General features: G+C 39.5%; 1 protein-coding gene across 12 annotated transcripts in view; it reads left to right on the forward strand.

The window, feature by feature from the left end:
* Positions 1 to 26314, forward strand: part of LMBR1 (limb development membrane protein 1) — a 120570-nt gene that overhangs the window by 82408 nt on the left and 11848 nt on the right. For 6 of the 12 annotated variants that reach the window (XM_072964071.1, XM_072964063.1, XM_072964067.1 and 3 more), the window contains 6 exons: positions 7762 to 7842; positions 9904 to 9980; positions 10620 to 10697; positions 13407 to 13480; positions 13713 to 13803; positions 15015 to 15081. In XM_072964071.1, coding sequence (XP_072820172.1) covers positions 7762 to 7842; positions 9904 to 9980; positions 10620 to 10697; positions 13407 to 13480; positions 13713 to 13803; positions 15015 to 15081 — 468 coding nt within the window. Of the gene's footprint in view, positions 1 to 7761; positions 7843 to 9903; positions 9981 to 10619; positions 10698 to 13406; positions 13481 to 13712; positions 13804 to 14890; positions 15082 to 15814; positions 18480 to 26314 lie in introns of those variants that run through there. The other 6 variants (XR_012074105.1, XM_072964062.1, XM_072964064.1 and 3 more) reach the window with 5 other exon arrangements.

The following is a 26314-nucleotide window of genomic DNA, read 5'->3' on the forward strand; positions in this document are numbered from 1 at the left end:
GTGGGTTGTCTGTCTCCTCGGCAGACAGCAGCAGTGTTTGTTCACACCCGGGTGGATGCTTTAGAGATTTCGTGTGCAGGCTTCAGTCTTCAGAAGCTCCCTGGGCTCCGTCTAGCTGTCATTGGCTTCATGGTGCGCAGTGACTGGCGCTTGCTCGGAGGGTGGGGACTGTCCATCCTGTGAACTGTTAGGGGTCTTGAGCTTTAGTGACCGGCTTGTTTGCCTGAGTGGCTAGAGATGATTACAGGCACTTGCCTGACCTCACATTCTCGATGACAGAGATAGCTTTGGTCAATTTAAAGTAGCAAGTGTAATCAGAATTTTAAAGAATTACTTAGATAATAGATTTTTGAATCAGCTTTCTCTTAGCTATGTGCTAAATTTAAAAATTAAGTGAAAACACACTGTTTATACTAGAGGTATCTATTTCCCACCAGTATTCATTGAGACTAAGTTGAGGACACTGAGTTGTTTAGGGAGATTGTTTTATTGCTTAATGTTACTTGAATTGTTTATATACCCAGTTGGATATTTGTATTTGTTTTTCAAAATACAACATTATATATTTTATGTTAAATGATTAGTGTCTGCCCTTTAATGTATGAATGAATGTCAGTCCTATGTATTAAGAGAAGGTGCAAGGACAGCTTGATTATTAAAGAAGTGCTGGACTCTGGAGAATTCTGTTATCTTGGAAGCAAAATATTTTCAATACCACACTAGTTTTTCAGCTTAAGTATAAAGCTGGGAAAAGTTGCCTTCAGCTACTAGTTTTCCTGAATCCAAAGAGGCGGGTGGGGCAGGATCAAAAATGCTCATTTGATCAAAGTTATTGGCTTTGAAGGGGCTCTTACCTGTGTGAGAAAGATGAAAGGTGTTGTTTTTATTGCATGCTAGTAACAGGGTGATTCTGAACTAATTGGTGGTGAACTGCCAATCACCTAAGGGGAATGCAAATAGATACTCTTACAGTTTCCTTTGAGGTAGTGAAATCTTATGTCGAGGCTGGAAGGAAAACGGAATAATACCGTTAAATTGACCTTAAATGAGCTGCTTTGTGGTTTTCTTGGAGAATCCCTTTTTCTTTTTCATGACTAGCCCAAACAGGTTTTGTCTGCCAATTTGACTTATTGACTAGACAATGCTGACTTGGAACATTTTAGATTCATTTCGAAATAAAGTAATGGTAATACTGTTCTTCAGGATGTTTTTGATGATTTTGTAGGTGCAACTTGAATTTGTGTGGCATTCCAGCGTTTGTTTGCAGTGTGTCATGATTCCTTACAGTGGCCATCATTTCCTTCCAGCCATGTACAGTGGAATATTCTGCCCAGACAAGCTTACTTTGCTCACTTAGGTGATGAGATACATAGTAAAGGACGGTGGTGTCTTTGAAAATTGTGTTATTCCAGATGAATCTAGTCCTTTAATAAAAGCCTGATTTCTTTGAGGACAATAAGAATGTCGTCTTGATTTCAGTGCAAGTCAGGCAGTGTTTATTAGCTGCCTGTTGTGTGCCTAGCATTGTGCCACCACAAAATAAAATACAGCATTTCAGAAATACCACCTTAGTTATTCCCCTTTGAAAAGTAGCACATTGATTGGTCTAGACACCCGTATTGAGCTTTGTAGACATCACGCTTCCAAGGCGGGCATTTGTGTCTTTTCACTTAGGTGTGAATTCGCAGCAGTTCTGTCTACTCTGGTTCCCTTTCAAAATTCTGAATGTTCATCAGATCATTTTTTCTAGCAGTGAACTGGTTAGTGGGATAATCCTTTTCTTTACAAGTATAGAGAATGAAATGTACTTTGGAATTTTATTTGAAATTTATCAGATATAGAAGTTAAATGCATTAACTAAAAATACACATCATGTAATTTATAAAGGAATAGGATAAAAAGTAAAATATATTTATCTCTAAGACTGTTACATTCAAAGACACTTGAAAATCTTATAAAGCTATGCCATCTTACAGTAAATCTCTTTGTTATGCAGAAATACCTATTAATTCCCTTTTGGGGAATGTTTCCCTTTTTGCTTTGGCTGCTAGAAACTTTAAACTAAATTTGTAATCAAAGTTTAGTAGTTTGGGGTCATGCTACCTGAATACTATCTTTAACCCCATTCTCTTATATATTGACAAATAAAATGATGTAACTCGTGAGCTCTGGAGATAGCATGTAACATTTCAGTGCTTTTAAGACCCCAGGTTCTCCAGAAGAGAGCGTGCTGGATTTCTCTCTCTTTACTGGTGGACAGAGAGGGAAAGGAAATGTAGAGGGGGCAGAACTTACCTTCCGTAGCAACCTGGGGCAGGACTGGAGTTCTGTGATTCCAGAAGAGGGCTTAGGGAAAAGTGGCCTCTGACTGAACCCCTTATTGCATGTGCACCCTGCTGCCTTGTGCTGTTGGCCGGAATCCCCCCTGGACCTCTCTCCCTTGGAGAAAGGAGCACTGCTTGCATCTCGAGAGACACCAGAGCAATGAGTCCTCTTCCTCCTGAGTTAGTGCTTCTGGCCAGTTCATCGCTAGTCCCCAAGAGTGGAAATTGCTGGGCCCTCCAGATGTTTGTCACTGTGTAAGGGACTGTCTGCTCTCAGTAGGTGTGAAAGGAACAGTAGCAGCAGATAAAGAAAGGTGCCACTCGCTTAAGACTGAATGATGAAGGCGGAGCATCTCAGATGTGTGATTCCTACTGAAGTTAATAAATGGGAGAGACAAATAGGAGTTTGTACTTAGCCCCCAAAAGTAATACAGATTTTCAAAGAGATAGAATTAGAGCAGAAAAAAGACTGCCTAGAATATGGGAAAATTAAAATTTGGTAGACAAAAGATGAAATAGTCCTTGTGGTAGACAGAAAAATGGTCTTGCAAAGGTGTCCCAGTCCTAACCCCCAGGGCCTGTAACTACGTCCCCTTACCTGGCCAAAGGGATTTGGCAGTGTGATTAAGTGGGGCGTCTCGAGATTATCCTGGGTGGTCTGGTAGGACCAGTGTCACCACAGTGTTGTGAGTACAGATGCGGCAGGAGGGTCAGAGAAGGAAATGTGGCAGTGGCAGAGGGTGGAGTGGCCTGAGGAAAGGACTGTGAGCCAGTGAGTACTGGCAGCCTCTTAGAGCCAGGAAGACAAACAGGTTCTCCCTGCGATTCTCTAGAAGGAACAGTCTACTGACACCTTGATTTTAAACTTCCAAGCTCCAGAACTGTAAGAGAATACGTTTGTGTTGCTTTAAGCCACTAAGTTATGGTCGTTTGTTATAGTAGCAATAGAAGGACAGTACAGCTCTTCTGAAGATTGAATTAATCCTTTGGTAGAATCAAGTGGAAGAACTATTTCACGTCACAGAACAAAAGTACGAAGAGAAGGAAGTCACTGATGAAACAATCAACTTGGGCTACAGAGCTGATACACCTAATCTAGAGAGTAGCCACCTAGAAGGAGAAAAAAGAAAAGGAGAGAAATTTAAGTAAATAAATAATAGAAGAAAATGTGAATGAGCTGAGGGGAGACTTGAGTGTACCTTAAAAATTAGGTTACAGAGACCTAGGCAAGATTATTAAGCAGGAAGATCCAGAGTTATTCTATAAGATTCATGAATTCCAAGAATAATGATAATAATTTAAAAACTTACAAGTTTTTACATAGAAAAGTTACTTACGAAGGAGAGAGAGAGCAACGTCAGACTTCCTGTTCATAACCTGTTAAGGATGTTTGAATAAGATGTAGTCTTGCAGGGCAGGAAAGAGTGCAATTAAAAACTCATTTATTTCCAAAGATGTCATGTATGTATTAGGGCCCCAAAAGATATTCATTAATTTATTCATTTGATAAACTGTGTATTTAGTGACTAATTTGTGCTAGGTCCCATTCTAGTTGTTAAGGATACGAAAGCTTCCATACTAATGGAAAAATTTAGTAGCACTCTCAAACTAAATGTTTTTAAAATAATCTCAGCACAATCCAGAATTTAGGAGGGGAAGATGGAAAGCAATGAGAGAATGGCTTTAAAAAGCCTTGTGAACATTTCACCCTGGTGTGGGTAAGTTACCTAGTAAGATATTCCTGTGTGGTTATGTTGAAAAAAACACAAGTCTAAGAATGTATGTTAAAAATGAGAAAGTAACCATCGAAGTGTCAAATTAACATGGGGAAGAAGAATAAACAGAAACTTCACTTGCTGGGGAAAGAAGCAAAATAAAGCAAAATGAAATAAACAGAGATTATGAGATTACATGAAAGGAGAATGAACACCAGTCTTCGTAATAAGCTAGCCTGTGGATGGCAGGGTTCAGTCCCTGGATGTCACTGTTGAGCTGCTGGAAAACCCAATTTGAAGCCCATTCTGTGTGTGATCTTCTAATTACATGAAATTATTTCCTTATTTTTTAAGCTACTTTGAGTTGAGTTTTCTGATTGAGTACAAAGCATCCTAATAATACACCCCATTTCACAGATGAGAACACTGAGGTTTTAGAGAACATAAACCTAAAAAAGAAGGAGAACTTGAGAGAAGAAAACCACAGAAATTTTTTTGGAGTTCAGCAGACCTGAGAAAATTTTAGAAGTAACTAATTTAGCAGACCTAAGGAAGTTGAATACCAAACCATCTGTGCTTGATTTATATCTCAGAATCCCCAAAAGTCCCCAGACGTGGCACCACTGGGTGGGTACCTATGAAAGTGGGGTTGAAGTGGAACGAGTTAAGCTAAGGAGGCTGGTGGAAAAGTCTGCTTATGAAGTGATTTGACCCCACATCGTTCCCTTCACCCAGGGCCCCAGACCACCGCCGCCTCCCCACTCCAGCAGAGCAGGGGGGTTATTCTCAGGGAGAGTGAGACTGGCCTGGGTGCGGCTGTGGGGGCTGGGAACAGGAGGGGTGCTCACTGGCTGAGTGTGTGGGCCCCCGCCTCCCTTTACTCGGGCAGCCAAGCTTTCCTGCCCCAAGGAAGAGACGGAAGAGTCTCCCCTGGCGATCTGTCCAGCCCAGGAGGGAAGCCTCACAGCCTCCTGGCAACTGGGTGTCCATGAAAAACCCACCGGGATGACCCAGCGGTGCCACCCATGCTATCTTAAGAGTTTCAAATCATCATTTTTCTTGCTTCCTTCGCAAGTACGAACAGACAACTAAGACTTACCAGACTTAAGAGGGAGACCTCGGCTGTGAAAGCAGAGGCCAAAGCAAACAAGCAAGCAAACAAACAAACAAACACCAGGGGGAGACAGAATGTGCACAGGGTAGGAACGTCCCTGAGAAGGACCAGGATTCCATAAAATGGATGAGCTGGTGAACAGAAAGGGCTTCTTGAAATTTAGAAATGACAATATATCTAAAACATTGGAAGATCAAGAAAATAGGTCAAAATGACAAAAATAGGGAAGAGTTAAGAATATTAGAGACCCAGTTCAGAGAATCTACCATACGACTAATAGGACTTGCAAATGGAAGAGGAGAGAAAATGGGATGGGAGAAATGACAAAATCAAGAAGATCTCTCAGCTCTAAAGGACGTGAACGTGGAGGCTGAAAGTGCTCACCCAGGGCCCAGCGTGCAACGTGGACGACTCCCCAGCCCGGGGCACAGGCCTTCCACGGTCTTCGGGAGAAGGAGAAGCAGCTCACGTGCGGGCACTGGAGGAGGAAGTCAAGACTGGAAGCTGGAGGACAGCGGAGCAGTGACTTCACGGTTCGGAAGAATAATTAGTTTTGACCTAACTAGTAAATAATGATAAACTGGTAAGCACTGAATAAGAAGGTTCCCTTCTATTTCTTGATTTTCCAGCTTTAAGTATTAACTGTTACCTTCCAGCTATGGAAGATGAGGATTTAATCTCTGTAGACCACACACCTTTTCATTCTTCATTTATATTTTTTAAATATAAAAAATAATTTATATTTAATAAAACTTTAATATTCAGACTTGTATAGTTTCAAAAAAATTCCCTCCCATTTACCTTTTCTTTGCAAGATACTGAAATAAAGACATTTGAAAGGAAAGTTAAGAGCATAAAAAACTAAGTAAATGAAAGCCAAAGATCAGCTCTCAGAGTGGGAAGAAGAATGTTACTGAAGAAAGGAAAGCCCATCACAGTTCATTACAGAGGTGAGCAGTGAATAACAGAGTTTGTGTTGTAATAATGTAGACACTGAATGTTGATCTAACCAAAATTACCAATACGATGATGAAGGAAGGAGAAGGTGAAAACAGAGAAAAAAGCATTTAAGACAGTGAGGTCTGCAAGGAATGTGTCACAGCCTTAAAGGGTCCCAGATCTTAGCGGACAGGACCTACTGCACAGCACAGGGAACTGTGTTCAGTATCTTGTAATAACCTGTAATGGAAAATAATCTGAAAAAGAATATGTATGTATTTGTGTGTGTATAACTGAATCACTTTGCTGTACACCTGAAACTAACACAACATTGTAAATCAAATATACTTCAATTTAAAAAAATCTTAGCAAACAAGTAGAAGCACGTAATGAAAACATTCTTAAAAACTGAGAAAAAACTGATCAAAGTACAGTTGTAGTGGGGGATTTTAATTTGTCCATTTCAGAACTTGACAGATGAAATAGAAAGAATACGGAGATACACAAACCATTGGAGAAATAAGCAGAAAATTTGAATGTGGTATGCATGTTAAAGTAACAATAGGAAAACATTTTTACCCGTTATACTGGCAAAAATTCAAGAGTTACAATGTCCAGTGCCAGGGAAGAGATTGGAAAATACAGATCTCCCTTGACTTACAACACGGTTACGTTCTGGTAAACCCATCGTAAATTGAAAATACCGTAAGCCGAAATGCACTTAATCCTCCTGACCTCCTGAGCATCATAGCTTAGCCTGGTCTGCCTGAGATGCCTGCAGAGAGCTTAGTTAGCCTACAGTCAGGCAAAACTGCAAAAACTGGCATCAAGCATATTTTATAATAAAGTGTTGATAGAAATGTAAATTTTTACAATAATGTATTATAAGAAATCACAATATTTGGGGAGAAGTAGCCTTTAAATATCTCTTAATACTGTAAATGCTCATATCCTTTGGCTCAGCAGTCTGAATTTTGGGGATCTGTCCTACAGCAGTAATAGAACCAAAATGTACTCGGTGTGCAGAGAAAAATGTTTATAGTGGCAAAAAATTGAGGAAAATCTTAATGTAAATGGAATAAATCTGAATAAAATTGAAGTACATTCATACTCTGGAATTATTATTTAGCTGTTAAGAAGTTGGGACTATCTGTCATGTCAGCGTGAACATACTAATTAGGAAGGCGAGTGGTGAAATAATGTCTGGTTTGACCCATTCTTATGAAATATGTAGTAAAGCCGTAACTGTGGTGTATATGTGTGTCTGAGTGCGTGCAGGAAGCTGAAGAATGCACCAGCCATGCTGCTGACAGTCGCCACTTCAGGGAGAGGGGCTGGGCTGGGGAAGAGGAGATCTTGATTTTCTTTCACTTTTAGTAATAAGCACATGATACTTTTGTAAATAATAAAAAAAATTAATAATAGATCAAGTAAGAATTTTACCAAAATAAGAAATTTTCTAAGAAACGTGTAGTGTTTAATCAGCGAGAACTTGAAAGTTTTAAGGGGTAGAGAAGTGGATGCACTTTTCTGTGAATCACAGCAGCCTTTGTTCTCATTTTCAGAGATCAGGACTTGCAGTGTGTTATTTTGTATTTTCATTACATGAGAGGGCTGCCTGTTCTGGGGTTCTGTTGTTACAGTTCTAACATATTTTTGCTTTTGGTAGGACTGTCTTCGTCAGTGGAATACAATATGATGGAGATGGAGCAAGAACTTGAAAATGTGAAGACTCTTAAGACAAAATTAGGTACTGTGCTTTTTCCCTTGCCTTATGTATTGGTCTTGGTTTCTTTAATTAAAGACTTTACTGTAGTCTGAAATATTTTTAAAAATTATGAAATCTCTAGTTTATGTTATAAACTTTCAGTCTGTCCAAAGCCGTTTAGTAAAGGATGTCTTTTAGTTTGGGGAGAGGATAAGTACATACGTATTTACTTTATCCGTTGTGTTTTTTTTTGTATGCGTACAGAATGACTTTTCAGAGATGCTGATTTTCAGAAATGTCACTCCACCATCTTTTCACTTGCATTACTTCTAATAAAGTAGTCTTCTGTTATTCTTATCTTTTAATGTCTTTTTCTTTGTATTTATCCTTTTTGAGATCTGTGACACCTCATGGGTGTATGGCTTAATGTCGTTCATCCATTTGGGAAATTGTTGGCCATTATCTCATCCAGTATTGCTTCTGCTCATTCTCTTTTGTTTCCTCAGGCTCCAGTTACACATATGCTGGATCTTTTAACTCTTATATGTTTTCCTATATATTTTCTCTCCTTTTGTATGTGCTTCAGTCTGTGATATTTCTACCGATCTTTCCTACATCTCTCTTTCACTCTTCAGCTAAGTCGTAACTGTTGTCAAAACTATCTGTTGAACTCTGAATTTTAGTTAGTGTTTTTTTCAGTTCTTGAATTTCCATTTGATTGCTCTTCTAGATTCAAAGTGTGACATTTGCCATTTTGTTTACTTGAACATTTTAGTCCGTTGTCTTAAGGTCTCTTTCAGTTCGGTCCAATATCCAGATCCACTGCAAGTCCGTTTCTGTTGTCTCCTTTTCCTTTGTCCAGTCTCCTGGGATGTTGGGTCGAATGTCAGACGTTTCTCATACAAAAATTGTGGACACTCTGGATGATGTTTTATTTTTCAGAGAATTTCCTTTTGCTTCTGGTGGGCAGTTAGTGTAGGGAAGGATCAGTCTAATCTGTCGGGGCTTGAGGTCGTTCGGGACCAGGATTTGGTCTTGACGAGGGCTTGTCTGTTTCGAGGTTGGCCTTCCTCCTCGGGTATAGCTTTTCCTTGGTCCTGACTGAGAGCCTGGCTGTTTTGTGGTTTCTGTGACCCACCTTCTTCATGAGCCCTGCGCTCTGATTTTTACCTCTCAGGAAGCTTGAGCCTGACAGAGCTTTGCTTGGCTTCTCTGTCTCCTGCTCCGCCTTCTGCTTCTCTTCTCAGCCTCTACGGCCCTGACGCCGGGCAGCGGAAGTAGCTGAGTGTCGGACTCACCTTTCCTCTGTGCCCAGCGCCTCTCAAGCGCTGGCCACCTTGAGTGTGGAGTGTGCTGCAAGCTTTGCTTTAGCGTCATTTTCTTCTGCCCACAGACTTGGGCCTTATTTCCAGCCGTGCGGCCCTGGGCCAGTTCTGTGCTGGAAGACACCGTGCAGGGAGAGTAGTGCCCGCTGGCGGGCTCCCTCCAGCTCATTTCACAGAATCGGCCCCTCGCCTCCGTCATCACGGAAGCACTCTGATACCTTCATACGGGTTTTTTTTTTTAAGTTAAGTTTGACCCATCCTTTTCCAGTTGTCCCATGGCATAAGGATTGGTGTGGTGTAAGGTAGACCATTGTTGCTGGAAGCAGAAGTTTGCCTCCAGCCTGTAGGAAACTGGAAGTGTTACCTTGGGGTGTGGGACTGGAGGGGTTCTTACTCATGTTACCTGATTTTTTTGGATCTCTATCAGATGTGTGTAAATCTGTCAGTATGCAATATGTCAATAAAAAAGGAAATGCAAGTATTTCTATATTTTCAGAGTAAGCTGCACTTTCACAATATATTTCATTAACAGTTGAAAGGTCTTCAGTGTTAGAATTTAAATATAAGATTGGGCTGTTTAACATAGCAAACTGATTTTAAAGTTCTGATTTTTATGGCTTGTGGAGGAAAATTAAAAATAATTTATGTCTTTGGGAAAAATTATTTATGTAAAAATAGTACTTACTGGTTATAGTAGAAAGGGATGAAAATGTGGATCTGGAGAGAATTTTTGTAAATTACTGAAATGTCTGATATATTTTGTTTTTCCTTCTAATAGAGAGGCGCAAAAAGGCTTCAGCGTGGGAAAGAAATTTGGTGTATCCTGCAGTTATGGTTCTCCTTCTTATTGAGACAGTAAGAATTTATTTGCCTAGTTAAATAAAGCAAATTATTTTTTACTTTAGCATTTGTGTATGGCAACTCCCTCAGCTAAATGGTTTCAGGTAAACTGGTTTTCTATCAATGGGATTAAAATCCACCTATGCCTTTATTTGTAAAAACTCAGTAGAGCAAAAGATGAAATTAATAGTAATTTTTAGGAAGTCCTCAAGATTGTCTATTTCCTCATAAAAGCAGGAGATGCATCCTTTTGTTTCATTTGAAAATTAAGAAGAGACAAGGTGTTGCAGATACCCTGTGCAAACTTCATGATAGGATATGAAAATTTTACTAAGTTAGTTCTAATAACAGTGTAACCATTTTTAAAATCTTTGGACTTGTAGGTTTCCAATGGTGAAATCAGTTAGTAAATGAATCTATATTATTAGCTTTTGTCTTAAGCTTTGAGATTATAATAATTTGCAGAATTGTAAAGAATTTACTCTGGAGTTTATAGTCTCATTACTTCTTTAAGTTTATGTGTAGAATTTTGGTCTTAACTGCTTTTCCACTACTCTGAAGCATACATTTGGTTGGTTACTTAGGTTTTAATATATATGTTTTGGCAGAGTATCTTTGAAATTAAAACCTGACGGCTTACTTTTTATGTTGTAGTCTATTTCAGTCCTCTTGGTGGCTTGTAATATTCTTTGCCTGTTGGTTGATGAAACAGCAATGCCAAAGGGAACAAGGGTAAAGTAAAACGCTTTAAAGTGCCTTTCTTTTGCGTTAGTGTTCTGTATGTACACCCTGAGTGCTTCAGGTAAGTGAATGAGAGCATTCCCCTTTCTGCATACATCCGCTTCAGTTTGTATGAGTTTCTTTATGCAGTGAGCTTTCAGAGCAGTGTTTATGAACTCCAGTTTTTGTTTCTGATTTCTTAATTTGGATTGTCTGAGGCTTTTACCAGGTTTCAGAGTTACATACTTCGTATCAGAGTTTATCTTTGTTTTACTGAAATTCTTATTTGTGATCCTTTAAGAAAATATATACTCTGTGAAATACAAGGAAGGAGTTTATCAGATGGATTCATTGTGTTTGCAAAAGATCCAGGTGTGTGGTTGTAAGGGCTCATGCTCCAGAAGAGTCAGGTGTTTTATGAACCTGAGTCAAAATGTTCAATTACTGGAGGAGAGTCAGATGCACATCTTTTTCATGAATTAATACTCTCTCTTCTTTAAAAATTTGTGATTTTATTAAATGCCATCAATTAGTCTATTTAAATATATTCTCCATATGGAAGGTAGTCTCCTCTAAATATTCATATATGGCATCCTTTTTCTACGTGTCTCTATAAACTTTTGGATACTTAAAGTAGCATTTAAGTTTTGACATTTTATTACACTTTTCAAAGTTAGCACCTTTCCCATTTCCCATAGAAATGACTTCAAAACTCTTTCAGACTTTTGATGCTTTAGGGGAAGGAAAAAAATTGTTCTTAACTGTTTCTAGGTTCTTCTGGCTGGTCTAAGAATTAAAATGACGTGAGACAGATTAACAGGAGAAAATAGATTTTAATTACGTGTATATAAGAACAGTGAGACCCCAGGGCAAGCTGGGCAGTTGAGGCTTAGGTGGCACCTGAGAGAAGGAGAAAGGGGAGGGGCTTGGGCCTTGGAAGGGGAGGGGGGCAATTCTCATGCAGATGGAAGAGCAGATGGGCCACAGAGAGGACTCTGGTCCCCAGGTTCTGCCAGGTAGCCTCTGCCCCGAGCCGGGACTCTCTGTGGACATCTCCGGTGACAGGGCCCCTCCAGGCCAGTCCTTTCTCTAAATTCTTTCAGGCAGTTAAGGAGTGAGGGGGAAGGGGCAAGAGGGAAGGCTTCCTGAGTCTTCTTTTCCTTAAAAACAATCAGCCCGAGATAACCCTCGTGCTGGCACGTTTGAGGGGGCAGGTTTTGCGTCCTCCGTGCCACTTCTCTCTCTGAACCACCTCCGACACCTTTCCTCCCATAGAAAAAAGCCAATATCTATATTTAATCCTTTCCTTCAGTCCAAGATGGAGAGACTGTTCTTTCAAAGGCTAATTCTTTCAGCACGATTCTCAGTTTGGCTCCCTGCCCCCAGCCTTTCAGGACCTGGTGCCATTTGTTACTGCCACTGTCTCCGTGCCACTGTGAGCCTCCCAGCACTCTCCAGGTGCCTCACTGTACTGACGAGCAACCGTGAACAGTCCTCCTCCATCTACAGCCCTGGCTTGGTCTTCTTTTAGACCCTAATCCATTGACTGAACAGGAAGTCAACTACTGTGTTGACTTCCATCCCTTTCTTGACCCATTTTCACATATACCACACACTAGGTAAGGCCCAAGCCCCGTGGTGCTGTGTTGTACCATCCCCCTTAGTACATAGCACAAGGGACTCACACGAGGTAGGCACCGTATGATTGTGTCCATGAATCAGATCCTCCTAATCCTGCCTGGAGGCCTTCTCTTGAGACAGAGAATATTTCCAAAATGTTGCCATCCCAGTTAATAAGCTTTCTATTGGCAGTCTTCATTTTTTCTTCAGAAGGTTGACAAAAGTTGATAAATTCTTTGCCCTTACCTCATTTATGTATGCAGTTTCCATTGGTGTTCTTCTTTATGTCTAAATACGATTGTATAAATAATATGTATGGTATTAGTCATTGGTTTATTTTTTCTTAGGCTGACTTTACGTTCTTAATTATCCTGGTTTATCTGTCAGATGTAATTGAAGCTGATAGCAAAATAGTAGTTCTATTCAGAGTTCCTTTAATTAGTAAGCTTTGAAAAAATTTTTCCTCTTTCAGTAAGAAGTGATTTTTTGCCTATCTGGTTTCATTAGTAAATATTACTTTTCCCCCTTATTTTGTTAAGTTCTAGATAAAGATAGATTTTGAGAATAGCTGTAATGTTTATGGAAAAATGTATAGCATTGTATTTGAAAAATCCCTGTTAATTAAATCTCTGAATTCCCAAAGGAGATTTGGGGAAAGGAAACTTGCAAGAGTAGAAACAGGATATGCACATTCAACTGTCTTTCTTTGCTTGCTTCAGTTTTGACATACTTTAATTGTGTAGTGTTTATATTGTTGCCTCAGGGTTCAGACAATTATGTGTCCTATTCTTACTGTACTATTATATTAAAAAATTTCTTCCAAGAATATTTAGGATTTAACAGTAAGTGTAATCATATCATTTTGAGAAGTAACTTAAAAGACATTTGAGAACTGAGCTTGTTGGAAGTGTTAACTTGTGGTTGAGTTAGCTGATGAACTCAGTCTCCTGTCAGAGTTCATTTTCCTTTGAAAGCTTAGGTGTTATTCTGGGGTATTAAACATCCCTGATTTCAACTGTCTTATGTTTATGAAACAACACTTTTAGGGAAACCGAATATAATGGTGTCATTGAATTCTGAAAAGTGTTTTTTCTCCCCCAGGGGCCTGGAATAGGAAGTGCTTCTCTCTCTGCCTTTGGCTTTGTGGGAGCTGCACTTGAGATCATTTTGATTTTGTATCCTTTCTCTGACTGGAGTTCTGTCTGTTAGCAAGTTTTTGGTCCAGTTTTCTGGGACAGTAGTAATTTACTAAGACACTTTCCTGGAAGAAAAACAAGCCAGCCTTCCTCATGCACCCCAAGTGGCCTTTTCTTTTGTTTTTCGTTTGGGCCTCGAGGCATTTTGGAGACTATGGAGAACTGAAGGGAACCGGCATTCTTCGGAGAGCTTTTTCCTTGATTCTCATAGCTATCTTATGGTGTCCTCTGTTGTTGGTTTCTATAGCCTTCGATGTTTTGGAACCTTTATTCCCAAGAAGGATGACACGACTATGACAAAGGTAAGGTGAAGTCTTAGGTGGCTGTGCCTCCCTTTTGCTTCGAGACAAACGGGCTGTTTCATTTAGGAATCGCCCTGAGCGGTTCATTTGCAGTTCTAGGTATTTGTGAGTTGCGTAAACACGCGCTGGAGGATTTTCAAAATGCTGAATGAGTGGGAAAAGGATGTGCTGTGTTTAGTCTGGATGGCCTCCATTCACGTGTAAATGCAGAGAGCCGCGAGCTTGTTAACCCGCCATGGAAGGCTCCTGAAAGGACTCTTTCTCCTGCAAAGAGAACGTCTTGCTAATGAGTAACTTTGATTGTGCTGACTGTACTTCAAGGAGCTTGTTTGAAGTCTGAAGAACTTAGCTGCCACAAGTAGTAGAGACAGAGTATTCCAAATTTGAATGATTAAAGCAAAGCGGAAGAGGTCTATTCAGAAACATTTTGTAGTCTGAGGCCAATTTGACTTTCTGCGGTGTGTCATTGGCTTCCAAGTGACAAGGCTGTTGTCTTCTGTGGTGACTGCATCCTTGTGAAATGTTCCCACAGGCCGACAGTGAGGAGTGACAAGCGCGGCTGGCTGCTTTCCCTCATTGTATTTCCCCATTTCAGCTTACTTTACGGGGAGAGGCTCTTGTGCATATCTTTATCTGCCTAACATGCTGTGGCTTCTTGAGATACTTGGCACCTAGTGCAAGTAATCCTGAGCATCAGTGTTTTCGGCCCCTCTTACTTGGTACGGAAGAATGCACACAAGATACGCTGTCATGGACTCCTAGGACTTAGGTGTTTGGGGTTGCATCTTACAATCGTTAAACATACTAGAAGTAGATATTATGTATCTTGAGCAGTGGTCTTGGCTTTAATAACAGAGCCAGAAGTTCTTAAAAGTACTCATTCTTCATTACTTGTCAGGCAGACTTTCTTGAAATTGGCGACCTCAATCAGTAATGTAAAGTGCGTGTCTGCGGTGTAAAGTAATTTAAGTGTTCTTGAACTTTGTGTTTGTGCCGGGTGCGGTACATGTCCTGTAGAGCTTACAGATAGAACTGCAGGTGTTTGTAGAAACAGTTTCTTGTTCTCCTTGTTTTCTACGTCGAGTAGTATCATTAAGAATTCAGCAGGTACAGCAGGTAACTGGCGTGCACAGTAACCTGCCAGCCTGTGGGCGGACTTGCTCTCCCCGTGCCGTGTGACTGCCCGGTGCTCCTTCTGCCTCCCATCACAGATCATTGGGAACTGTGTGTCAATCCTGGTCTTGAGCTCCGCACTGCCTGTGATGTCAAGAACACTGGGTAAGTTTACGTGAGAACTTTTCGCTTAAAGTCTGTACCTTTTCAAGATATTTTTTATAAACTTCTAGTTTCTAGACTTTTTTCAGAAAGATCACTCTTTGAAATATAGTACTTCCTCCCATATTATTTTACACCTTTACTTCTATAATTCATTTATATATAGGGCTATACCAAAACAAGCACTTTTATCAAATAAAGGCCATTTTTTTCAGATACTTAAAAATACTCCTCCAAACAATAGACTTAATTTTTTTCACTGACTAGTTTAACTTCTGAGTCCTCTAGTGAGGAAACTGATTTTTTTTAAAACAATGTTTAATGTCTAGAAAATATTAAACTGATTTTTTCCCACATGAAACATTTTTAAAAACTTATAATTTTGTATGTGGTTTTAAAAATTGAAAATCTATAAAACTTGTTTTAAGCTGCGTTATATCCACGAAATAGACCTGACAGTGGGGAGCTCTACGAGAGCACACCCGACGTGAAGGGCGCCCGCCAGCTCTTTAGTGCTTTACTCGCCTGTCGTTCATACAGTTTTCTTAATACTTCAGTTCACAGAGAATTTACTTTTAAAAGTGAAACATTTCTACTTCGTCATTGAAATAGCTGACTAAAGCTTCATTTGGTGTTCTTATCTTTTATAAAGCACTGTTGCAGACTGTATTCTCAGTTCTTGGCTAAATATTATTTCAGACGAAAAATTCCATTAAACAGTTCTCTTTATTTCTAGACTTAGGATCTGACTTAAGAGTGCTCACCAGTGATTAGAAAACCCCATTATCCAGCCTCGGCTGTCTGCTTACAGCACAGATTACGAGTAACTTCTGGGAGCCTTTGTTTTAGCTCCTGCACTGCTCTATTATGCATTCAAGATTCACAGCTATCAGGGATGCAGACTGTGCCAAGAAAGTGTAAGCTTTATTACAGTTGTCTTCATAATTCTTACAAAGAAGCTCACGTTTTAATAAAAAGTGAAACCTAAGTGTAAATGTAACAGTTCCCCGGGCTGACACAAAGCCCGCCTGTTAGTGGTCTGTCTTCTTTTGTGTTTGCGATGTAAGGCTTGTTATTGTTCGACAGCTGCTCATGGTGCGCAGACCTTGAAAATGCCAAAAATATGTACTTCAGTAACTTGTTATCGTTTGCATTATGGCAGTCCAAAGATACTTTCTGTGATATTACAGCCAACCTAGCATTTTATCAGTGATGCAATTCACTCTGCTCTGTTATTTAAAATTAATTGTTAATAGTAATATATACTGATTTTATGAAAGAAAATTACATGCTGAGTAGTTTTAATACAAAGAAAACAAGTTAATGGCAAAATGTGCTTTTTGAAGATCAACAAATTAAATTCCTGAGTAGTTTGCCATAGAGATAAATAAAAAGAAGAAAAAGAAAGACGGGACAATTAAAATGCAGCTAACAAATGCCTGGACCCAGCTGTCCAAACAGGATTAATGGAGTGCATTAGGGTACAGTGAGTCATGTGGTGCTTGCAAAATATCAACACGCACTGCATTACATGTTATGCCCAGTGGCACTGAATAGATGAAAAGAAATAAATACGTTAAACAGATTCATAGAGGCTTTTCACAGTATTAAAAAAGCAAATTTCTAGACTAAAAGAAAAAGCTTTATTTTAGTATTACAGGAAATGCAAACTAGAGAGTTACTTTGTAATTCCTCTGTTAACCCTTTGGAATTGAGTCTTTGATTCTAAGAGGATAAAACATACAGAACTGTCATGAATATTATCCTGGTGTATAACGGGCTTTTGATTTACTAGACGAAAAGCTTGTAAGACTAGAATAGAGGATGCATTTAACAGCCAAATTCCAAGCTGTGAAACTTTCACTCTTTCTCATTGCCTCTCCTGAGGAAATCCCGACCCTTAGGGTGCTCTCATGTGCTCCTGTGAATTCAACCAGCAGTCACAGTTACATGAGAAATGAAGCAGCAAGGAGAAGTAGAATTTACCTGTGTATGGGCAGTTTTTTTCTTATCTGAATAATTTTTAGTGATGATTATAACTTTAATTGTAAATTGGAAATACATTGAGTCCTGTAGAAAATAATTAATTTGGTGAGACTTTTGCTTCAAAAATGAGAATTTTGAGGGTTTTTTAAAAAAAAATTTAATTTGCCAACTGCTACTGCTGCGTCACAGGCTTAACTGTAGCTTTAGACGTGAATGCCTGGTGTGACATGACAAGTTTATTAAAGAATAGCTTCTTATATTTAAACTTAGAAAATTTTGTACTGATTGAAAAATTACTGCTAAGTAGATTTTATAAGCATATCACTTGCCACAAAGAATTAGGGAGCGAGCGTTCTGACGGTGTATTTCTAGCCAAATATAATTAATATAGATGATAGTTTTGTTGCCCACAGGAAACACAGTGAGTCAGTGCTTAACATTTCTTATTCAGACTCTTTAAAACCTTTAAGAGTAATGCCGTTCTAGTGGGTATGATTTCAACACGGTTTAGCTGCCTATTTAGTCTTCAGTTTTAAAGGCTCTAACATTTTGGGGGATATGATGTCCATATTTTTAGTAATCAGTTTACTGTTTGGTGTAATAGACTCTCAACGTGGTAAGAGGCGATGGTCAACAAGGTGAATATAGAACAGGATCAAACCCAATACCTTTTCTATAGTAAAGTATTTTAAAGGCGACAGTGAGCTTTGTGAGAATAGATTTTGCAAAGTTGCTGACATGTTCTTTGTTGTGCTTAATCGGGGAAAAACTTGAGGGGCTGACAGTTTTTGCATCATCTTTATTTGAAATCTCTAACAGAAAATTTTTTCTCAGATAACCAACAAACTTTGCAGTACTTTTACCAATTTCTATTTTGAAATTATGTTTATAGTTATATTTTTATCCTGAAATTCTTTCTGTAACTTGTAAGTTATGCAAGGTCCAAGCGCAGATTTTTTTTTTAATGTACTTATGCTATTAAAACAAAAAACACTTGCCCTTTCAAATCAGCTTGAATTTATTTTTAGTACTTCCATGTTTGTCTCCTCTGGGTCCCATGTAGTCCATCACCTTGCAAAAGAAAAAGTGGATTATTCCCCTGGCCCATGATGGAGGGGCCGTGTTTAAAAACTGGTCCTTTTCGGAGAGGTCTTTGTTTGGGTTTGTAAATACACTGCTGACCTTTACCCTGCGCTTTCCCCCTCACCCGTGAATCAGAAAGAAGTGATGCTTAGATACGACCGTTGGGAAATAAATGTGAGTCATGATGTGTGTTCCTGACTGACTATGACTGTAATGTAAAAATAATTCCAAACCCTATATTGAAAATTCCTCAGCAAAGAAGTTTGTATGTGACCTAATTGTATTTTGTTATATTGCAGACATTAATAAATGAGTGGTACTAGGTAACTTTTGATTGATTACTAATGTCCTTATATCTGAACAATAAATTTGTATATCTAGTTAGGATTTTTAACAATAAGAAAAAGTCTTGTGTGTCAGATGTCGAAAGAATTAAGAGAGAAACAAGTGCTTACTCCCTAAGCACTCGTATTCCCAGTGTCTGCTTGTCCTGTTCTTCTGTTGCTCTTCTTGTTTCAGAGCACGTAGTCCTGGCTGAGAAAATGCCATGTTGGCCACACATTCTAAATAATTTAGCCATCCTTTAATTTTAACTTGTTGTAAAATAGTTTCATATGAAAATATTTCCAGTTAGGATTATTTAGTTGGAAGGAGCCTTAAGATACAATTTTTTTAATGTTAATAATTAAAATGTGACAGTTAAAACCAGACAGTAAACTACAGCTAGGGTCTAATTTGCGCTAAGAGCCGGGCCCTCCACCTGGCTGAGCCTGTTTGCTTGGATGCCCATGTGCGGCCAGCTCTGAGACTGACAAACGGGCTCTCCTTATTTATGGGAAATTTTATTCTAAAATTAATTTTTAATTAAATCAATACCTGAATAAATTCTGCTTAGAAAGAATATTAATGACTAAGAGATCAGGTTCAAATTCCTTGTGACCACCGCTTTTAATCCTAACCCCCTCTTCAGAGTTCCCAGGAACCACACACACAGACATACACCCACACACCCACACACCCACGGTGTCCTCTGGGAAACTTAAAACTCTCACCTGGATATTAACGTTGTTTCTGATTCTTTGATGGGAGTTCCTGTTTCTTCTGTTGACTGCTCACTCCTGTGAGCTGCCCAGTAGAAGTTAAAAGAGGAAAAGGTTTTGGAATCATTTCTTCTTCTGGAGCTCGATCAGCTGAAAATGAATTTCAAACCAAAATACTTACTTATCTCGTTCTGCTCAGGTCATTAGTGATCTCCTAGTTGCCCAGTCCTTTGGATTTTGCTTATATCTTAATTGCTCCATGGCATTTCCTGTTTGTAACCCTACTTCCCAGATCTCTTCTTCATTTCTGGACACCACTCCCCTTTTTTTCCTTCTCCTTCTCTGGCCATTCTTCAGCTGTCTCTGGGACTGCTCCTCAGCTTCACTTGTCCCCAAACCCAAACCTCTAACCCATCAACCATCCCTGGACTAAGAGCAGACAAACCTAGCTCTGCACCGTGTAGGTGTCCTGCTGCAGTCTCACACCGGCCGCCTCTACAGCAGGACCCGCACACGAGTGTGTGTGTGTGTGTGTGTGTGTGTCTTCCTCCCTCTCTCTCCCTTCTCCTTCCTCCTCCTCTCCCTGCCCTGAACTTCCCCGCAGTCCTGGGACGCTTTCTGTCCCGTACACCAGACCAGAAGCTTGGGAGTTACGCTACCTTCTGGTACCAGCACCTCATGGCAGGGCTCAATTTTCATCTTGTTAATATTTCTCACATTTACCTCTGAAAAGTGAAAAGACTCAGACTTGTTTAGCATCAAAGCTGAGTATTTGATTTTATTTTAATATTTTATTGTGAGGAAATGTTCGTGAAGTAGACTCTAAATAGGTGTCCTTTTTGAGGAGGGTAGAGTAAGAAGCGAAAGCACAGCAGAAGAGCCAAGAAAGTGTTTAATTTTCCGAGTGAGGAAGCGATGCTGAGAGATACTCTGGAGGCTCCGTCTCTGGAGATTTTCTCCAGAAGAGAGTAGACCGTTACCATCCAAATTGGAGGTCAGAAACTGTCATTTGTCTTAAAATTAGCACTTTAGCTTTGTCCTTGGACTATGATTGTAATTCTCTTTCATTTAATTTTAGTTTGCATTAAAATTCACATACTCTGGTTCATCTGGACTACTGAATTCACTTGCCTTCACATTAGGACACAGTGAATTTGTGGCATATAAATTTTATGACTGAAATTGGTTTGGTATTTGCAAATTATTTTTCCTTCTCCGAGCTTTGGTTCATATTGTTCCCGCAGCCCTCTCTCCTCAGCCTTTCTCTGCCTGTCCATGTCCTCCTGTTCTCGGAGGCCAGGTCCCATCCTCTGTCACTTGTGAAGGTATATGAGATTCTTGTTTCAGCCTTGTGTTATACTTACCTATGTGAATTGCCTTTCTCAGAAAACCTTGCTTAAAGGACAAGTCCAAATTTTATGCATCTTTTTATCCCTCATAGCCTCTACCTAATAAATATTTGTGATGTCACTGGATGCTGCCATATGGAATATGTACTGAGTATTGTGTTCTCAGAATAGATGAACCGAGATATTCCAGGTGTCCTGCTTCCATCCTGATTGTCTTTATTTCCATGTTCCAAGATTTTTTGACCAAGTATTCTAGTTTTATTATTTTAAAAGACCTTTATAATAATTGGCAAAAGGTAGAAACAGTGTACATTGACAGATGAGTGGAAAAACGAATTGTGGTTTATACATACAATGGAATGTTATTCAGCCATGAAAAGGAATGATGTCCAGGTGAAATAAGCCAGTCTCACACACACACACACACAAAAACAAATACTGGGTGATTCCATTTATACAAGGTCCCCAGAGTCATCCAATTCATAGAAACAGAAAGAGGAATGGTGGGTACCAGGCTTAGGGGAGAGGGAAGTGGAAAATGGTTCTTCAATGAGACTAGAGTTTCAGCTTTTCAAGATGGAAAGAATTCTGGAGGCTAGTTGTACAGTAATGCAAGTGTACTTAACACTTCTGAACTGTGTACTTAAAAATGATTTAGATGGTAGATTCTGTGTTACACTTGTTTTACCAAAATTAAGCAGAAAATAAAGGGAAAAAGGAATGAAGCGCTGGCACAGGCTACAACATGGATGAACTTTAGAAACATAATGCCGAACGAAATAGGCAGACTCCAAAGGTCACATAGTGTATGACTCCACTTTATGACGTGTCCAAGACAGGAAAATCCATACGGACAGGAAGTCGGTTAGTGGTTGCCGAGGAAGGGGGAGGGTAATGAGGAGAAGCTGCTGACGCTTTCACTTTGGCGTGGTGGAAGTGTTCAGCTGTTGGACAGAGATGGTGGTCACACAACACTGTGAGTGCACTAGGTGCGCTGAATTATTTACTTTAAAATAGTTAATTTTATGCCAAGTGAATTTCATCACAATAAATTATTTTCTAAGAAAAGATCTTTACATGGTAGACAGTAGATACTTGTTCTCTTCCCTGTTTCTTTGTCAAGGTAATCTAATCCCAAGGGCTACATTTTTTCTTAAATTTTTATTTATTTATTATTTTAGTATAGTTGATATGCAGTATAATACTACTTTCAGGTGCAAAGCATGGCGATTTGACACTTGCATACATTATGAAATGATCCCCAGGATAAGCCTGGTGACCCTCTGTCATCAGACAGTTATTGTAATGTTCTTGACCGTATTTCTTATGCTGTATATTACATCCCTGTGGCTTATTTTATAGTGGGAGGTTTATACCACTAAATCCCCTGTACCTGTTTCACCCACCCTCCTATCCCCCTCTCCTTAGCCACCACCTGTTTGTTCTGTGTAGGGGTCTGTTTTCATTGTTCTGTTTTTGTTTTTTAGATTCCACGTATAAGTGAAATCATATGTATTTGTGTTTCTCTGTCTGAGTGATTTCACTTAGCATAATACCCTCTAGATCCATTAATGTATTGCAGATGGCGAGATTTCAGGGATTTTTTATGGCTGACTAATATTCCACTGTATAAATATAGCACATATTCTTTATCCATTCACCTTGATGGACACTTAGGCTGCTTCCATATCTTGGCCGTTGTAAACAATACTGCATTGTACATTGGGCTACACGTATCTTTTTGAGTTAGTGTTTTGCTACCACAGCTTTCCTTTCATTTCCAGTTACATATAATATATTTTTCCATCTCTTTACTTTCAGTCTGTGTATGTCTTTAGATTTGAAGTGAGCCTCTAGTGTGCAGCATGTATATGGGTCTTATTTTTTTCTCTACTCAGCCACCCCATGTCTTTTGATCAGAGTATTTAGTGACTTGTATTTGTTCCCTTCGCCAGGTTAGGGAAGTTTTCAGGAATTGTTTCCTCAAGTAGGTTTTCTGCCCCTTTCTCTCTTCTTTTTCTGGGACTCCTATAATGCAGATATTAGCACGCTTAATGTTGTTGCAGAGGTCCCTTAAACCATCCTCATTTTTTAAAGTCCTTTTTTCTTTTCACTGTTGTGTCGGGTCATTTCCGCTACTCTGTCTTCCAGTTCTGTTCTTTTGCATCCTCTCATCTGCTGTTGATTCCCTGTAGTGTACTTTCCATTTCAGTTGTTGTAGTCTTCAGTTCTGATTGGCATATATACATATATATGTATGTGTGTATATTTTCTTTTTTTTTTTTTGAAATTCTCACTAAGTTCATCCATTCTTCTGAGTTCATTGAGCAGCTTCATGTCTATTTATTTGAACTCATTATCTGGTAGATTGCTTCTCTCCATTCAGTTTAGTTCATTTCCTGGAATTTTGTCATATTCTTTTGTTTGGAAGGTATTCCTTTGTCTCCTTATTTTACCTCTTTGTGTTTGTTTTTATGTCTTAGATATGCCAGCTACATCTCCTGATCTTGAAAGAATGGCCTTATTTAGAAGGTGTCTTGTGGGGTCAAGTGACGCAGTCCCCCCTGGTTATCAGAGCAGGTGCTCCAGGAGTGTCTCCTGTGTGGGATGTGTGCACCTTCCTGTTGTGGTTGGGCCATGATTGCTGAGGTGTGGTGGTTGGCAGTGTTGGCACCCAGGCCAGCTTAGAGGCTTGACCCTGGCTGCTGCAGGCACAGTGATATGTAGGGCTGGCCTCTTGGATTGGGAGCTGCCTTGGAAGAGCACCAGTGCTGGCTGAGGCCTCCTGCCAGGTGGGGAGAGACAGGAGCCGCTTTGAGGGGGCTGGTGGGTTGGGCAGGGCTGGTCCTCGGGGGAATTCCAGGGCAGGGCGCAGTGTTAGCTAGGTTAATAGACAGTGGCAGAATGGCGCCCACCAGCACCAGGCCAGCCAGGTGGAAGGTGAGGAAAAGAAGCTGGTGCCCAGCAGCTCTTCTGTCCCTGGAGAAAGTTCCGCTGGATCCCTGCTCCTCCACACACACCCTGAGATTAGTCAATGCGCCTCTTTCAGGCGCTTTTCAGGCAGCAGCCTCTGCTGGGACTCCGAGTCAGTGAGTTCGTGCATGCACGCTTCGTGAGTGAGGTCTCGACTTCTAGCAGCCCTCTGGCTCCCCTGGTGTCAGCCTCTGCTGGTTTGCAAACCAGCCGCTGTGGGGGCTTGTCTTCCTGTTATGTGTCCCCTGGGCTGGGGGCCTGACGTGGGGTTGGTCCCCCTGCTCCTTAGATGGCGCCCCGACAACCTCACCAGTACTTGGCGTAGTCAGTCAGTTTAATGTTAGGCGTATAGTAGATTTTTGTGGATTTAACATGAATTTCCCAGGTGACTAATGTGCTCATTTGCCACCTGTATATTTTCCTTGATGAAAAATTTATGCAGATCTTTGGCTCACTTAAAAAATTGGAATTATTTTCTTATTCTTGAGTTTCGGGTGCTGTTTACAAATTCTGAATGAAAGTTATTTATCAAGATATGTGATTTGCAGATATTTTTCCCCATTCAGCAGCTTGTCTTTTTATTCTTTTACCAATATGTTTCAAAGTACAGACATTCTTGATTTGATGAAATCAAATTTGCCAAATTTTCTTTTATGGTTTGTGCTTTTTGTGTCATATTTACTAAATCTTTTTCCAACCCAAGATCACAAAGATTATCTCCTATGTTTTCTTCTAGAAGTTTTATACTTAGGTTCATGACCTATTTTGAATTAATTTCTATATATAGTATGAGGTATGAATTGAAGTTCAGTTCTTGGCATTTGGTAGCCAGTCGTTCCAGCGGCACTGCCTGAAAAGTCTGTTCTTTTCCACTGAATTGCCTTTACACCTTTGTTGGAAATCAGTTGTCCTCCATATATGTGTGGGTGCAGGTCCGTTTCTGAATTCTGTTTCGTTCCATCGATGTCTTTGTCTTTACATCAGTACTACACCATCTGGATTACTGTGAGTTGATCATGAGACTTGAAATCAGGTAGTGTAGTTCTTCAGCTTTGTTCTTTTTTTAGAATGGTTTTAGTTATTCTAAGTCCTTTGCATTCCTATGTGACTTTTAAAAATAGGGTGTCATTTTTAACATAAATGTCTGCTAGGATTTTGATTTGGATTGTGTTTAATCTGTAGAACAAATCAGAGAGGATTAGCATCTTTATAGTGTTGAGTCTTTCATTCCCTGAGCACTCCGAACTTATTTAGTTCTTTAATTTGTCTCAGCAGTGTTTGTAGTTTTTCGCTTAGGTCTTGCACATTTGATGCTGTTGTGAATGGTATTTTTTAAAAATTGAGTTTCCAGTAGTTCATTGCTAGTACATAAAGATACAGTTGATTTTTGTATGTTGATCTTTTGTTTTGTGCCTTTGCTAAATTCACTTGTTAGTTCTAGTAGCTTCTATTCAATCTGTTTTATAGATTTCATTGAATTTTCTACTTTAATGATTATGATGTCTGTGAATAAAGACAGTTTTACTTCTTCCCTCCCAATATGGACACTTTTATTTATTTTTCTTGACTGTTGCCTTATCTAGAGCCTCCAGTACAATGTTGAATAGAAGTGATGAAGACAGATATTCTTGACTTGTTCTTCATCATAGTGGGAAAGCATTTTGATCTTTATCATTAACTGATATTAGCTGTAGTGTTTGTTTGTTTGTTTTGGTAGATGCCTTTTACCAAGTTGAGAAAGTTCCCTTCTTTTCTTGTGTAGCTGGAGTTTTCTTTTGTTTTTTTTTTTATATCAAGAATGGGTGTTGGATTTTGTTAAATGCTTTTCTGCATCTGTTCACATGATCATTTTATTTTTTAGTCACTGGTGCTCTTTTATTTTATTTTTTTGTGTGTGTTGCTTTCTGTGTTTTGTTTTAAATAGTCTCTGTTGATATGTCTTCAAGTCTACTAATCTCTTCTTTTGTGGTGTCTGATCTGTTGTTAATCCCATCTAGTATATTTTTCATACCTTACATTGTAATTTTTCTCTGTAGAAGGTCAATTTGGGTGTGTTTTATATCTTCTATATCTCTACTCAACAAGTTCAGTCTTTCCTCTAGCTTCTGAAATACAAGGAATATAGTTATAATTGTTTTAATGGCATTGCTACTCGTCCTATCATTTGTGTCATTTCTGGGTTGGTTATTTTCCCACAAGCAATGCGTTGATCAGTTCCCAGCTGAATACTCAAGAGGCCCGTGCGTACCTCCCAGGCTCCCACCCTGTGCAACTGTCTGGCCGCCATGCTGTCCCAAGCTGCAGCTGCATCCCTCAACTCCATGAGATGGCTGGACTCTGTCCCTGCTTCTTTCCACTCTGCAGCCAGGAGGCCTCTTAAGGGAGGAGCCATGGCAGACAGAGAGCCCACCTTGCTTGTTTCTCATCTCTCAGCTTCACTCACCTTCATTGCTAGATGTTGAGGGTTTTGAATACCATGGTTTTATATATTTTGTCCAGTTTTTTAAATTGATTTGGGTGTAAGGGAAAATCTGGTCTCTTTTACTTAGTCTTGGCTGGAATGTGAAGTCATCAAACATATTTCTAATTGATGTGATATAATGAAAATCTATTTGCAGAGTAAGACTGGTCAGATTTAAAGTCTTTGCTTTAACAACATCATGTTCCATTCCCCCCTAAAAGTGGAACCACTGTTTAGTTTTAGAATTACTTTGTTTTTGAATGAATAAAACAGTTGGCAATGAGCCTGTTTCTATTAATCCTGAAATTAATGATTTAAAGATGATTATATTTTTATTATTTCAT

The sequence above is a fragment of the Vicugna pacos genome, chromosome 7 (genome assembly GCF_048564905.1).
Source record: "Vicugna pacos chromosome 7, VicPac4, whole genome shotgun sequence".
NCBI lineage: Eukaryota > Metazoa > Chordata > Mammalia > Artiodactyla > Camelidae > Vicugna > Vicugna pacos.